Source organism: Filicampus tigris, chromosome 10 (genome assembly GCF_054856515.1).
Source record: "Filicampus tigris isolate MCC_2025a chromosome 10, RoL_Ftig_1.0, whole genome shotgun sequence".
NCBI classification, from domain to species: Eukaryota; Metazoa; Chordata; class Actinopteri; order Syngnathiformes; family Syngnathidae; genus Filicampus; species Filicampus tigris.
This window is the reverse complement of record NC_141226.1, coordinates 21,376,481-21,392,674: the sequence shown is the minus strand read 5'-3', so window position 1 is coordinate 21,392,674 and position 16,194 is coordinate 21,376,481. Positions and strand designations below refer to the sequence as shown.

Genomic DNA, 16,194 nt, shown 5'->3' with positions numbered 1-16,194 from the left:
TGCCATTCTGGAGAAATGACATGGAAATTGTTTCCCAGGCAATATTCCGCCGTCTGAGGTCTTATCAGAGCCGTAAGAAAGCTGTAACTATGCTTGTGTGACAAAAAGGTAAATGCCATCTAAAAATGACATCACAGTTGCTCAGGCCTCAGGTGACAACCAATCACAGCTCACCTGTTTTCTGAAGCTGAGCAATGATTGGTCGTTATCTGAGCCCTTAGCAACCGTGATGATGGATTTTGCTGCTTAACTCTTATTCCACAAATGCAATATTGGGTCCTGCATAGACATATTCTTGAAAAAAAATGTTGGGGGTTGACATCCCTCTTTAAGTTGTCTTCACAGTGTGTAAAAGCCGTGATTTTTCTTATTCTGCATCCGTTTTGACTAATTGTACCCCTGAAGTCAATCCAACATAGGTCCTTGGCACCAAAATGCCACACGATGGCAGCAAGGCACTACTTTTGTCAAAAAGAAGCTCCTCAATTTACTTCAATATAGTTTCTTGGCAATACTCTTATTGATTTTGAGCTGAGAGCACAAAAAGTCAACTAAGTGCGTTTTTGAGGTTTCACTGTAAACATCTTTCTTTTTCTTTCCATACAAGGCGGGTATGAATGACAAAATTGCGCAGCAGTCGTACCGGAGCTCTGCTCTGTGTTGGGTTCCGCTTCGGTGCCGGTGCTGAAGCGCTGGCTGTCGTCCGTGCTGGACTGCCTGGCATCGGAGAGGCTGCCGGGCTTCGTGTCGCCGGCCGAAGAGGCGGAGTCGTCCGTCAGCGCCACCAGTGTGTGCTGGCCCTGCGCCTCCTGCTCCTCCTCCTCCTTGCCCCGGGACAGCGAGGCGTCCGCGGAGCTGCTGCTGAGCATGGTGAGGTCGGCCAGGCTGCCTTCCGGGTGAACCAGCCTGGTGGGTACGTGTACTTGTTATTACATACAGTACAAGGAAGCATTATGTCGAATGCTACGTTGTGCCGAGACGTTATGCACTCATGAGGACCTTTGGTGGCCGCGTGTGTTCAGAAGTTCACATTCGTTTTCAGGAATTAATTCATGGTAGCGTAAACGTTGCGTTTAAAAACACTTCCTTAATAGCTAGTGCTATAGCTAGCTCACTCGCTCGTCCCTTTAGGGGGATGAATAGGCTACACCTATATACCAAACAACCGTTTCTTTAAATTTTGATTAATATATTACAGTCAAAAAATAGCCTGTTAAAAAAGTAAACGCATTGTGTATTTCCTTCATACCTAGCGCTACACTCTGGGTCTCTCTCTCATCCCTTAATACGGCCATAAAATCACCCAAAAACAAGGGACTGATGCTTAAAACTAAAGCTTAAAATGTAATCACAAGTCTCAACACAAGGGACTGTTTAACAAATTCATTCAGTGTTTTTTTTATTTTTATTTTTTAAGAATCACACTTTTACGTTTCGTTATTTCCTTGAGATGTAGCGCCACTGCTCCGTCGACCATTAAATTAATTAAAAGGGGCCACAAAAACTCACAAAACAAGGGACTATCTATTTGGTTCGACAAAATTATTTAAGTAACTAAGTAAAAGCCAATAATCAATAGCTCCATTTTTCTAATAGAGAACCACCACTCGTTTTAGGAAGTTTCCGAAACAAACGGTGAAAAATATCACAAGTTTCTGAGTTTTATGACGATCCCGGATCATTAACTTTTACCCTAGGGCAGCCAATAAATATTTACACCAAACTGTTGTGCATTAATCAGCACCTTTATAGAGCGCCATTACAGTTTCAACAGCTCAATTATCTGCAGACATGCTATGAATTGTGATTTACTGCACTCGTCAAACACACACACACACACACTCGAGTCGATTCTCTAAGGGCTTTATTGCAGTCGTTCGCTCTTTATTGATGGAAGTGAAGCGGCATTGCAACAGGCAAAGCGGTGCAACATTCTCTTTGCGTTCTTTACAAAAATCCGACTTGATTTTTGGGTTTGATCAGAGCGGGGTTGGCTCCATGTCAATCACAAACAACTGCGCCATTATTATTATGAGGATGCTCACACTTACTTGTGTTGTTGACTTATTTTTTGCTTGATGCTGCTCGGGACAATAAAGTCGCACAGAGTGAGAAGAAGAGAAATTGACAATGACAACAGACTGAATGTATGAATGGAATCATGTTGTTTAGGTGATTAAGTTGTGGGGAGGCTTCAGGCTTATTGTTCAAGTCATTTTATGTCCACGCATGCTTGTTGACAGGTTTGTTCACCCAGATATAGCTTATAAAAAAATAAAAAAGGGGGTCTTTTTAAAACGGGCAGATGGATTTTTCAAGGGGATTCAACAATCGGGGCTACAGGCACGATGGAAGATACCAAAGTGGAAGAGGAAAAACATTTCTGTCAAGTCGCCCAAATCACAGGAGAGTTGTGTTACTGCAGGCTGGGTGGTAACAAGGACGGACGGGTCAGGCGGAATTAAGGGAAGGACAAGTTGGAAGAAAGGACCTGCGTTTGTGGAATATAAATTAAGCAGCAAAATGCACTCGTTTTTAGCCATCTCTGGGGGCGGCCATTTTGTCTTCTGTTGACTGAAAATGACATCACAACTGCTCACAACGACCAATCACGGCTGACCTGTTTTCTGAACCTGAGCCGTGATTGGTCGTTGTGAGCAGTTGTGATGTCATTTTCAGTCGACAGAAGACAAAATGGCCGTCCCCAGATCTGGCTAAAAACTAGTGCATTAACATTTATTCCACAAACGCAAAATGTATCAGAATGCCCTGTTTCAACTAGTGGGCTTCCATAGAACATGTTCTTGAAAAAAAAAATGTTTGCATTGACTTCCGCTTTAAGTAGAAAGTAGTAAGTAGGGAAAGGACAAGTCAGATGGTGAACTTTGGGAACAGAGGGACGAGGAGAGACTGGAGGACTTTAAGGGTGAGGATGCTGATGGATGCCACAGGAAGCGAGCCTCTTACGCACCTATTCACGATCAGATACACACGCCCGCTGACTTTAGCGTGGCTGCGACAGGAGGAAGAGCGGCGGCGCAGAAAAAGATTACAGCATTTCACACAAAGAGAAGCAAGAAAAGCACGCAAAAAGAAAGAAAAAAAAAAAAAGACAACACAACAATGGCACACCACTGACCGTGACGCGTTACAACAAAGCATGCATTTGTTATAAACTGCACTCTATGAGGCATGTTTAAGGCCATTGGAACCGCGCTTGATCCAATTCCTTACAATAGCAGCCATGGTGCGCGTTCGAAATAAATAGAAATAATTCAACAAAGGAGTCAAAAGTCAAACAAGTATGCAGCACACATTTCATTGGCGCGATGGCCACTTTGTTGAGTAGAAATAAACGACTACAAATAATCAGTCGAGTAAAGACAGAGGCAAAGGCATAAATGATATTATTTGCGATCGCACCTCTTGCCAGCCATTCATGATAACCGCCACCTTGAACTATAGAAAAATAAACTAGAATCAGGGTATAAAAAATAAGCACACCTGTTCTGACAACCGCCAACATGCGCAAGAGAAAAACTGAACGACTAGAAAGAATTCATGGAGTAAAACAAACAAAAAAAAAAGTCCAAATTGCACTCTGTTATGTCATATTACTACCGTAATGTGATTGCTCGTCTGGCCAGTTATTCACAATATCCACCACACCGCACAAGAGAAATCAACAAGGACTAGAAATAATCCATGGAAACATGCGTGTGCGTGCGTACATGTTTACTGTATGTGTCCTATGATCATGCTAGCACTCAATTTGATTTTTTCAAATCATCAGCGTGCATTGTACTAAAACAGACTAGAAATCATCCAAAGAGTAAAAATAAAAATCCGTTGCACACATGATGCAATCGCTCCTCTCCCCTGATTTCTTACGATAACCACCACCTTGCACAATACAAATAGACACAAAGTATTCCATCGGACAAAGAGAAAAATCCACAGCAACTTGGTCAAATCCTAGCACATGCAATGCACTATAATATAAACAATGTAGGTTAGAAATAATAACTGATATAGTCATCCATATGTCTATGATACTGCACTTTCTGAAAACATGGTCTAATATAATTAAATGGAATGTACAATGTGCATTAAGATTCAATGCTGAAATCCAATTCATCGTGCTGCTCCTTCTGGTGTTCATGCCTTGGCCACCAGGAGGCAGTTAATCAATATATTGTGGTAACATTAGTCACTCTTTGTAGTAGACAAAGAATATACGCTTGTAGTATTGTTATGTCATTTGTCTGTACGTGTTTTGTGTTCAAATATCCATCGTTTAAAGGGTTGTAAAAAAAAAAAAAAACGATAGATGCTAACCGTTAGCATGTCAATGGCATTTTCCATTATATGCGAGCATTGAACTAACAGTGGCCATTCTTAGGGCAACGTTGTTAGGTCGTTTTATATAAACAAGGGGTAATTCTCTTTGTTTTATGTTTTGTTTGACAGTCAATTTCAACGGGGTGTTGCATTTAAATAGCTTGAGTCTCCTTTTTGATGAATTGTTCACTAGATGACAAACTGCCGCTTATTGTGTCGTGAGTTGAATTGAGTTTACTACCACCATATTGGGCTCGTATCTCAAGTTGGCGCTCACTTGTCAAAGCGAGAAAAAAAAAAAAGAAAAGCTCAGAATGACGGCTCGTATGTCGAAAAACTGGGGGATGACTCGAATCGCAAGGCACCGCTGTACACAGAACAATCCAAAACTGAAGGACACCCGTCTCACCTGTAGATGGTGCTCTCCTCTTTGGCCACCACCGCCTGCAGGTCGGTGAGCTGCAGGAAGCGGTCGTGGAAGTAGTGCAGGTGCAGGATGCACACCAGCAGGAAGGAGGTGGGGATGAAGATCCTGGTGAATAGCTCGGTCACGGAAAATTTCTCCAGGCCCAGGTCCTTGAAACTGCACAGAGGGAATAAAAGGAGTTTCATTCCAGGAGGCGATGATGCGACCCAGCGAAAACCCAAGTCGACCTCACCTGTCTTTGTTCTCCGCCGAGTCGGATCTGAACTGGAAGGTGTAAACGGCGATGAGGACCAGCATGGTGTACATCACCACGGACATCCAGAAGTATTTTAGGATTCTTCGCCACCACTCGTAGTGCACCTGGGAAAGGGAAAATGGTCGGTTTTCGGGGGGTGTGCTACTTCATGGGCAATGCGCTCAATGAATGACACGGCACGTTCAAGGGGACCGAGGGCAAACGTTTTGGTTTTAAGGCGATTCGATTTTGAAGCCGTCAATTTTTACGACGCAGTAATAACGGTCAGCACCTCCCGTCTAGGCGGGTATTGAATTTGCGATTTGGACGGAGCAAAGCAATAATGGCAATAATGGCCAAGACGCACATTCTGTCAAAATAGGACTGTTTGAATCTTCATTTTTCTGTACACTTTATGAATTTGTTCTGATAAAACCACACATTTACTAACCTAGTCGAATTTCATCTTTTGGTAAACATTTCATGGTTTCATTTTTCTACTTGCATGACTTTAATGATTTTATTGTTATGTATATTCATATATGTATATATATATATATATATTTTTTTTTTTTTTAATTGAAATTGAAATAAGTAAATCATGACTATTTAGAAAAGTATTCTTGTAAAATTACACATTTATTTTAAAAAAAAATCTGTTTTATTCAGAAAATTAAATAAAAATGTGATGATGTTATCTTTGTAATATTATGACTATTTTCTTAAAATTAAAAATTCAATTCCGGAAATACAATCTCATTCAAACAACAAACGTTTATTCTCATAATATGATTACGTTATCGCTAGAAAATCTCACATTTATTCTTAAAAGATTACATAATACTTTCACTATCACAACTTTACCCCCGTAAAATGTGATATTTTGTCTTTAAACTTAATGACTTCACTCTTGTCGCATTACTACTTCATTTGTGCACCATTGCAACTTGTTCCGTCTTTTCATTTTGCCCCTGCGGGCAATGCTAACGGGTCCAAGCGGGCGTACCTGGTAGAGCACCACGCAGGAGAGGAACATCATCATGTAGATGATCTTGTACATGACGATGGTCCCCTCGAAGCTGACGAAGAAGAACATGCCGCCGCAGATGTAAATCCAGTACTTGACCAGCAGGGCCATCACCAAGTTGCCCAGCACGTGCATGACGTCCTCCTCGTCGTCGGCCTCGCGCTCCTCGTCCTCTATAGAAGACAACCGGGGTCCAGCACTCATTCATTCATTCATTCGTTCGTTCATGCGTCATGTCAGCACCTTTCCAATCACCTTTCATCTTTTGGTCCTCCACCTGAATGCCTAAGAGACCCGCCTCATCCTCCTTTTGCTTCTCTGACCTCTCGGTGAGCGTTTGTCTCAGCAGCAGCCAGAAGCTCAGTAGACACAGCACCTGTGAGACGAGGGAAATTCATGAGCTACTATTACATTAGCTCACTAATTAACTCACTTGAGCAAGTAAAGCGAGTAAATACGTAAAAAAAATAAAATAAAATAAAGGAGGTACATGAAGCAAGTCAGTGTGCATAGTAATGTATGTGGTATACAAATTAAAAAAAGAAAAAGTCATGTATGCAATCTAAGTCGGTAATTCTCTAAAGCAAGTGAATAAAATACATATAGCCATTAGTAAGTTAAAAACATTGGCATAGTAAGTAATTGTTGGAAGTTAGTGAGATAATCAATGTAACTAAGTATTGAAAATAAGTATTTCAAGAAAATAGCGCAGTAAATAATTTAAAATAAGACCAAAAAAAAGTATGCCCGTCAGTAAATTAGGTCATGGAAGAAATCTAACTATGTAAATAAAGTAAATAAAATAAATATGTGCAAAAGTACTGTAAAGTCAAGTAAGCAATTTAAGCGAGTAAACTGAGTAAGCAAGCAAATAAATAATTTTATGATGCAATTAACCTAAGTAAATAAAGAACAATTAAAACAAAATCATTAAAAAGTAAGTAAAATAAAAAAAAATATGCCTATGAGTAAAGTCAGCGCAAGTCAAGTAAGTAACTTAAGCAAGTAAGCATATAAACACTTAAAAGTAACCAAAGTACATACGTCAAATAAGTCGGTCCAAAAGTATAGTAAATTCAATTTATTTAGGCATGTAAAATAAGAAAGTCACTAAAGTAATTTGAGAAAGTAAAATGAATAAGTAAGTAATGTAAACTAGTAAAATGAGCAACTAATGATCAGTAAGTAAGTGACGATCAATAAGTAAGTAAGGATCGGCAAATATGTCAGTTCGGTTACGATCTGCTTGCACTGGAGTCGAGTAATGCAGCGAGCCACGAGATGGAGGTACACTGAAGGGGGGGGGGGGGGGAAAGTGCTGAATAATGCACATTCCCAGCACCCCATGACCAGCAAAGAACAAGCATCTGCTGTATCTCACATGATAGTGATGATAAACACATAAAAAGATATCAACCTTGGAGGAAATGGAGTGAAAGAGGTTCTTCTTGGGCACGGAGAGTCCCGGCACATGCGCGATGCCCTCAAAACTGAAGAAGTACTGCAGGACGATCAAGAGGTTGCCGTAGGCCACCATGAAGGGCGACGACAACATGGCGTAGCGCCGACGGTCGCGCACCATCCACAGCATGCAGGACCAGATGAGGAAGACGAAGGTGAACCAAGTGATGTATGTGATGCTCCACGCCTACAGAACGCATTGGAAGAAATGCTTCATATGCGATTTGCTTTCTTTTTTATTTTTATTTATTTATTTTTCGATGAAGTTTCCGCCTTAGCCCGCTCACCATCATGGCGATGAGCGCGCAGATGTAGCTCTGCTTCATGACGAAGTGGAAGACTTTGACCATGGCGCCCACGCCTCGTTTCCTCAGGGCGTCCTCGCTTCCCTCGGACTTCTCCTCCCCCGCCGGCGGTTCCCCGTCTTCGGGAGGAAGACTCACCTCGTACGCGCACATGTCTTCTTTCTCTGCGCCGAGGCGCAACAGACACAGGCCCTTAATCCTATCAACTCCTGCTGCAAATCATCGTCCGGGGAGAAAACCTCGCCGTAGACTGACCTGTGCAATGACCGATGGACTGGTCTCCTTTGTACTGAGGAGTTGCGTACAGGTCCAGGTAGCGCGGACCGTTGTCAGTCAACGTGAAGTCGAAGGATGTTCCGTTAGAGGCTAGCACAACCTGGTTTGAAGGGGGTGTTATTTTCAAAGTAAAGCTAGAAGGATAGGTAAGATGTTGCCACAGCTTGTCAAGAAAAGCAAGTAAAGGGAATTTAGAAAAGTAAAGGAAGTGAAACCAGGATTTAAAGGAGTAAATGAAGTAGGGATGGACCGATTATCGGCCGGGCCGATTATCGGTGCCGATATTTGGCATTTTGACGGATATCGGCATCGGACGTTTTTTTAATATCTTCCAGCCGATAACAGATTATATATATATATATATATATATATATATATATATATATATATATATATATATATATATATATATATATATATATATATATATATATATATATATATATATATATATATATACAGATATATATATATATACATATATATATATATATATATATCAGGAGCTATTCATTTGTTGACGTTTTCATTTCATTTTCTGAGGCATGCCGCTGCACTTTTTGAAACAACTTCTCAAGATAAAAAGCAAAAATAACCTTTAACATGTTGCAAATATGAAACTTTTTTTTAATAATCAGGCTTAAAGGCATTTCAACAAAGCGCTGGAGTTTGTATTTTTTTTTAATTTGTAAAGAAATACTTTCCTTTTTACTGCAAATGAATATCGGCTTCAAATATCGGTTATCGGCCCCCCCTTGACTAATAATAATCGGCATCAGCGTCGGCCCGGAAAAAAAAAATATTGGTCTAACTCTAAAATTAAGTACAGCAAGTGAAGTAATGAAAGTAAATCATCTAAGCAAGTGAAGTAAAGCTAGCAAGCAAGTAAAGAACACAAGTAAACAACTAAGCAAGTAATCAGACTAGCGTATTGAAGTACTGCAAGTAAAGCAAGTCCATTTGTAAACGTTGGACATGTTACCTCGGTTGCACTGATGGCATCCTGAGTGGAGAGCAACTAAGGTGACAGGAGAAAAGAGCAAACAAGAAACGGAAGGTTAAGAGTGCTTTGCACCTTTGCTTGATGGAAATCGAGACGGCCCCTTATGATCATCGTTCCATCGGGTTTACACTCGACAATTTGAAGACGTTGAGCACACAAACCCAATGAAGAGACCTTAAAGTGCATCTTGAACTTGCCAAATAGTGAGGCCCGACTTAGGATAAAGATAAACATTAGAAAGATCCCTTTCGGGAAACCGTTTATGAAATCAACGCACATTTTTCTCGTCTGTGCCTTGCCTGGACTCCCACCACATCTGCCTCTTCCTGTTGGCGGAGTTATTTGTCCCGTTTCCGACCGGCTCGTCCTCCTCGCACGCGTCTTCCTCCTCGCCATCCTGAAACAACACAGATAGTCGATTTGGATGGAGGTAGGGCGTCTTTGATCTTTGGATCGGATTTGTGCCGGAAAACATGAATCTCGGCACGGGGGATTTCTGCCAACGAGTCGAGTTTAACAATAATAAGAGCCTCTTACACACAAAGATCCCTCAAAATTGCCACAGTAGAGTTGAAAAAAAAAAGAAAAAAAAAAAGACCTGAAAGTCATCTGCCTGTGGTCGACGATTGCTTTCAACACACCTTGCTGACCCCCTGCTCTAACCTCTCCATACAGGTGATGTTACCAATCCAGAAACTATTCCAAAATTGCCACATCGCAGCAGTGGCACAAAATCTAGGATTCATCCCCTTAACACTATGAAAGGCTGATGAATGTTCGATTGGCGTTACTGTTACTGTTGCACCAATTATGTGTGAAACGGGCTTTGCTTTATTAGCCTGGATGGAGGTACAAATGTTTTATGACGTAATAAATAAAAAAATATCCGAGAAATTGTAAAATGAATCAACCATAAAAGAGCACGTAGCCCATTATGATCCGATTATTGAACACACCCGTCAACTGCGGATTTATGTGCCGACCAGGTTTTATGAACAGAATCTTCTAAAGTGAACACACACACTAAAGGGATCGATACACGGTAAGGCTTACAAACAAGTATTGACCTTGCACAACGAAACAAAACAACAACAACAACAAAAAACACGCCAATCCATAACACCATTACAGAACAGTGGGGCAGCGCTTTAAGCTGTGATGTCGTTTGAAAAGAAAGGAAGATTTTCAGACACAATGTACAGTTGACACACAGTGCGGCCTTGTGTCACTTCCACTTCCTGTAGATGCAACCTGTCCCGATACTTATGATCAGACGTAAACGTCCCGAAACAGCTTCCTGTAAATGGGATGTGTCCCAATACTTTTGCACCTATAGTGAAGTCCTTCCCTAAATGGCGTCTCCGTAAGTTTCACGTGTCCACCCGAGAGAGCATCCTTTCCACAGAACCTCTCGAAATGGCTCCCGTGTCAGTTTCACCTCTCACGTCTTGTCGATGCAACGCGTCCCGAGACTTTTGACCTTAAAATGAAGCCTTTCTCCCCCCCAAAAATTGCCTTTTAATTCATTTTTTTTTTTTTTTTTAATTTTTTTTTTATCATTCATATTTCAAGGTCAGTGATATGGAAATACGCAATACATGTATTATGAATCCTGTGCATGGGTGCTCACGGTCAGCTGGACGACGGGCTCCTGAAGCCAGAGGCGTATGAGCGTGGCTAGTGTGTAGTAGAGAAGCAGCAGCATGACAGGGTTGACAAAATGGTGCCACTTGCGCTTGGGGTGCACCATCAGCTTCCACGTGCGGCCGCAGTCGCTCTGAATGACGGGTGACATGCCAAAGTACCTGCAGGAGAGGCGCGCACACACACATTAAAAACAATTTATTGAAATCTTTACGGTGGTGCCTAGACATGCAGTCTCGACCACGCTCATAAATCAGATCTCTCAAATCGTCTTTCCTCATTGAAATGAATGGAAAGGCCGTTCATCTGTTCCAGCGCGCCCCCCCCCCAAAAAAGCGACACAGAAAAGTAGCACTCTATAATATTACATAATATATATAATATTATTAATATTTGTAAAAGTGAGTTGCGCTGCTCATTCTGGTGGCGCCTCTTGGCTACTTGTAAGACGGACATATGAATACCGGAGGCTCAGTTCCTCTCTCAGCTTCTCGATATCTTAAATCTTAAATGCTCTTTGACTTGTGTTAGTCCTTCTTTGTAGAGAATAAAGAACATATGCCTGTGAGCATTGTTATATGGTCTGTCTACATGTGTTGCGGCACTCTTTGTGTTTAGATAACGGATCAAAACACAGCCATGAAGATGCTAATTGTTAGCCCGTATTCCTATGGAGTTTCCCCCGTTGTGTTTTAGCAGTAGCGGTTAGCTCACCTGCCTCCAAGTTCTACGGTCGATCGTTCAAATCCAGGCTCTGGCCTTCTTGAGTGAAGTTGGAATTTTTATCTTCTCGTATCCTCCCCAACATTTCCAAAACGTGCATGATGGGTTCGTATCAATGATCAAGTTTTGGACCAAATAAAAGGCATGATTTTCAAAACATTGTGAGCGCGCGTGTGGTCCAGATGTGAAACAATGTGGTTGTTACTACACAAAGAACAGCGCAACAGATTGTCTCCTGCCTCATGCATAATACAACGAGCAGGGTGCTTGTAGTAGAGCTCTTAAAAGCCCTGACCTGAGTGGCTGAGTCTGATCCGTCCGCCCTGCAGCTGCTTTTGTTGCGGTTTTGTTGCCTTCTTCCTGTCGCCAACAACAAGTAAATATTTGCTGTGCTTTAAACAAGCTCCTGCGGGCTCCCCAAATGTTATGCTGTGCAACAGGCTTAAAAGGCACCCGCGCATTAAAAACCTTGGCGTGGGTTTTATGGCGAACCAGCAAATTTGCCGCTCAAGCTTCCTCCACGTGAGGAAAACCTCACGGCTTTTGCAATTAAATGGGATACAAATATGGAAAATTGGCTTTTTAATATTTTGTATACAAATAGGCTGCTCTCGCCCACAACGGCGTAAACCCACTCCTTTACTTTACGTTGTAATTTATATGCATCCCCCCCCCCTCTACAATAAAACCACTTGATACAGTTTATCACACTGCTGTTAAATTTATTACTTATTAGTCATAAACCGGTCACTATTAATAGTACCAGCATGTCGGCTGGAAACTCCAAGGCTCTGAGAAGAGAACAATACTGTTTATTTATAAGGCCTTTCTAAATCTACTTGTTTATTTACCATGTCTCACATTTTTGAGATATGAGATTTTTTTTGGGGCCCACAGTTCAAGTCACCAACCAGCAAAAACACACGAAAAAAAAAACCACCAAAAAAAAAAAAAAAACTGTCCACTTGAGAGAGGATGCAGCGACGGACCATCCAACCGCCAACATTCCCACGATTGTGGTTTCCTTGAGCAAGACACTGATACCCTGAAGCGCTTAAGCAGCCCCCCCCTATGTGTTTGTGGTTCTTGTGCCTGCAACTGTGATGAGTAAAATTCAGAGGGGAAATAAAATAGTGTGCTGTGTGTGCGTAACAATAACGATGATTATCTTCTCTATAGGGATTTTCAATAGTGGGCTATATTTAGTTCGCTCAGTCAAATGAAGGACAGATTTGAACAATGATTTGATAAGCCATTAATTACGTCATTACAATCGCATGATTACAACAAATCAGCCGGTGGACATTCCGTAGTAATTATTGAAAAATACATACATACGTTTATAATCACGTGACTGTCTGTTTCTCTTTTGCTTTAAAGAGGAAAGTCAAAACAAAAATGTTCTTTACAAGAATATGTTCTATGGAGTCCTACTAGTCTAAACACGGCATTCTGCTTAATAATGCGCTTGTGGAAAATGAGTAAAGCAGTAAAATCCACCCTTTTTTAGCCGTCTCGGGGGGCGGCCATTTTGTCACTTGCTGTCAACTGAAAATGGCTCACCTGTTCTTTGGGCCCGAGCCATGATTGGTCGTTGGCCGAGCCCTGAGCACCTGTGATGTCATCTTCAGTCGACAGAAAGTGACACAATGCCATGTTTAGACTAGTGAAGCCGAATATTATTGCAAATAATGTTGCGGGGGGGAGTTGACCTACTCTTTAAGATGAGTGTATTTTACAAAAAACAATACAAATAGAGCATTTTGAATCCGCCCATGTTTTGATGTGTCGCTCTACTCATGAAGGTATTTTCGAGCCACAACTCCTAAATTTATCTCATGTGGAAAATCAAACAATATCCTGAAAAAAGGATTTTTTTTTTTTCCCTCCCCGCAATGCAGAATGGTGTATATTGCTTGTTCCACTGAGCATGTGTTGCCCACTAGCCCACTTGTCAAGATGCATTGTGGGTTTACACGGAGGTCATTTTTGAGGACCTGACCTGATGTAGCCGTCGTCCGGCGCGAGTGACTCCTGGAAAAACTGGAACTGGTAGAGGTAGAGGACCACCAGGTGGCCGGCACTGAAGATGGCCATCAGCACGCACAGGCAGCTGAACAGCAGCGTGTCGAAGGTGCGGCGCAGGGACCACCAGGTGCACAGGAACAGGAAGATGAAGAAGTAGACGGCCGAGGTGAGGGAAGGAAGCATCATCCCTGGGAAAAAAAAAACCCAAAACAAAGCGCACAAGATGGTGGATTGCGGCTTTAGTTGGAAAATAAGGCCTCACCTGTGGTCCCCAACAAGATGGTCACCACCACCTTCCCCGCAGTGGTGATCAGGTTCCCGATGACCTCCTTCACTTTGGACGCCACCTTCGCCACCAGCCGCAGGACCTTCATCTTGGCGCTTTCCTTGGCCTCTTCCTCTTCCTCCTCGTCCTCGTCTTCCTCGGCCTCGTAGCCGCCGTCCGAGTCCTCCTCCAGCAGGATGTGGTCTTCCAGGCTCAGCTTCTCGTCTTCTTCCTTTCAGTGACAATGGCGGACTTGAGCATTTGCGCTTGTCGTACAGTAGTGGACAAAGAAGTTCAGCAGCGTTCAAAACAGAAAAAAGCTTTAACCTGACGGCGATGGCGCAGTATTAAAGTTTGTGAAATGTGAAATAATTACTTTCCTGTCTTAATTCTTCGTTATACTAATATTTCATTTGTAATATCTTATTTATATTCTTTATCAATATATATAATTAATTATATAGTTTCGTAACTTTTTACTTTAAATGATGAATTATAAAAATTAAAATTGATATCATTCTTCTTGGAATAAGTGTTGCATAAAAAGGTCAAGAAAAAGCAAACAACATTGAAGAGTTAAAAATCCCTTGATGCTCTCTGAACTGTGGTCTCATACATAAGACCACGCGCGGCCTTCATCGGAATTACGGCGACTTCCCGAAGCGTATTTTTGCCCCCCCCCCACCACCAAAATACCCCGATTACACAAGAATCGAATTCGCACTTGTTCCTCCGCTTGGAAGTGGGCGTTGTCCTGAGCCATGTCCTCGGGCGGTCTCTTCGTGATCAGGCTGCGGCACAGGAACCAGATGGCCCCGCCCACCATGCACATGCCGATGTCCGGCACGAAGACTCTGATGCCGTTTCCCGCGTCGGCACCGATCACGCTGGGAAGACAAAAGACAAAAAGTTACGCAACCTTTTGCTGCGCTTGAACGCATCGTATCAGCGAGAATAAATAAATAAATAAATAAATAAAAATCGCTCATCGCGTGGGGATTGTTTCCATTTATTCAAGTGTTATTTTAATGTGCGCTGAATTCTTTGGTTTTATGTGCACTAAAACCAAATGATGACATCATGCCAACTGCTTTAAATGCATTGCTGTAAACAAGTGACTGTGGGGGGAAATAAAAGCATGCTCGGTGCAAATCCTGTTCCATATAGAGTATAATCCTAGACTTTTTTTCCCGCGTTATTAATTAAATCAAGATGTGTGTGTACGTGTGTGCGTGTGTATTGGGGGGGGGGGGGGTAACTACCAAAACAAGAAGCCAATGCGTCAGCAACAGTAGTAGCGAGCTTGGCGTGACTTGCTGGGATTTAGGAGTGCCACTTAAGGACAACGTTTACGAGGCGTCATGATTGTCCCAAAATGAGTAACAGCTTTCCAAAAACTTTGATTGCCAGCTTTTTAATCATCCAAACTATTGTTCCTACTTCTGTTTTACGACAATTCGAAGCCTGATTAAAGTGTTGACGATAAACCCGACATGCTACACATCACTCAAATGTGGCACTTTCTCGGTCATCGAGTACGAGATTATATTACCCACTCGAATACATAATCGAGAAACCCCACGTCAAGACCTTTAATCGGAGCTATGATTCCATGTGGTCAACCTTCAGTTGAAAGTGTCAACGAACGGTTTGAAGCCTCTTTTTTGCAGGATACTTACTAATTATATCTTCCAGACTGCCGCTTGTTGCGGAGTGAGTTGGGTCACATCTACGAAGCACCACGATACATTAAAAGAATAATTTTGAAGACTGAATAAGAGATGTACAGATCAAGTCTCATTTTTGTTTAAGGAGCATTTGGTTTTTTTAGACTAAATTAGATTTTAAAGAAATTTGTTAATATTGGAAGAATAAAATTACAGAAATAAATCACATTTAAAAGGAGATTTAAGGACGTATCATTTTCAAGGATCATTAGTATCCTCATCTTGCAAAATTGAATGTATAGTTTTAAAGACTTTAAGAAAATGTATTTATTATTATAATTGTGATTGATTTTTTTTTTAATTGATTTTTTTTTTACACCGCTTATCCTCAACAGGTTCGCGGATGTGCTGAAGCCTATCCCACGTGACATCGGGTGAGAAGCGGCGTACACCATAAATTGGTTGCCAGGCCATTGCAAGGCACATAGACAAACAAGCATTCACACTTAAAATCATAATCAAACAATGAAAACAACAAATAAAAAAAATAAAAAAATTAAGTTCTGACATTTTCAAGGATGTAAAGGTAAAAAAGACCTCAAATTTATTTTAAAACATTTAATAGTATGAATTTAGATAACAGTACACTACAATAAAGACTCAACAACTAAAAACTTGAAATTAAGACATTTAATGACATGTTTAAAGAATTACATCATCCATCCATGCATCCATTTTTTTACAGCGCTTATCCTCACTTGGGTCACAGGTGGGCTCGAGCCTATCCCAGCT

General features: G+C 41.5%; 1 protein-coding gene and 1 long non-coding RNA gene across 3 annotated transcripts in view; one reads left to right on the top strand and one right to left on the bottom strand.

Annotated features, from left to right (window-relative positions):
* The window catches only part of piezo2b (piezo-type mechanosensitive ion channel component 2b), a 62,228-nt gene that overhangs the window by 27,729 nt on the left and 18,305 nt on the right, over positions 1 to 16,194 (bottom strand). For both annotated transcript variants that reach the window (XM_086043025.1, XM_086043026.1), the window contains exons 5-18: positions 14,460 to 14,622; positions 13,733 to 13,967; positions 13,445 to 13,658; positions 10,706 to 10,880; positions 9,353 to 9,472; positions 9,055 to 9,090; positions 8,052 to 8,172; positions 7,779 to 7,960; positions 7,448 to 7,678; positions 6,286 to 6,406; positions 6,010 to 6,203; positions 5,001 to 5,128; positions 4,751 to 4,924; positions 644 to 906 (exon numbers count right to left, since the gene is read on the bottom strand). In XM_086043025.1, the coding sequence (XP_085899151.1) occupies positions 644 to 906; positions 4,751 to 4,924; positions 5,001 to 5,128; positions 6,010 to 6,203; positions 6,286 to 6,406; positions 7,448 to 7,678; positions 7,779 to 7,960; positions 8,052 to 8,172; positions 9,055 to 9,090; positions 9,353 to 9,472; positions 10,706 to 10,880; positions 13,445 to 13,658; positions 13,733 to 13,967; positions 14,460 to 14,622 (2,357 nt within the window). The remainder of the gene's footprint in view (positions 1 to 643; positions 907 to 4,750; positions 4,925 to 5,000; positions 5,129 to 6,009; positions 6,204 to 6,285; positions 6,407 to 7,447; positions 7,679 to 7,778; positions 7,961 to 8,051; positions 8,173 to 9,054; positions 9,091 to 9,352; positions 9,473 to 10,705; positions 10,881 to 13,444; positions 13,659 to 13,732; positions 13,968 to 14,459; positions 14,623 to 16,194) is intronic.
* LOC147141293 (uncharacterized) lies at positions 731 to 5,186 on the top strand. Its single transcript, XR_015088375.1, has 3 exons — positions 731 to 913; positions 4,757 to 4,876; positions 4,959 to 5,186. It is a non-coding gene; the product is annotated as an uncharacterized LOC147141293 (long non-coding RNA).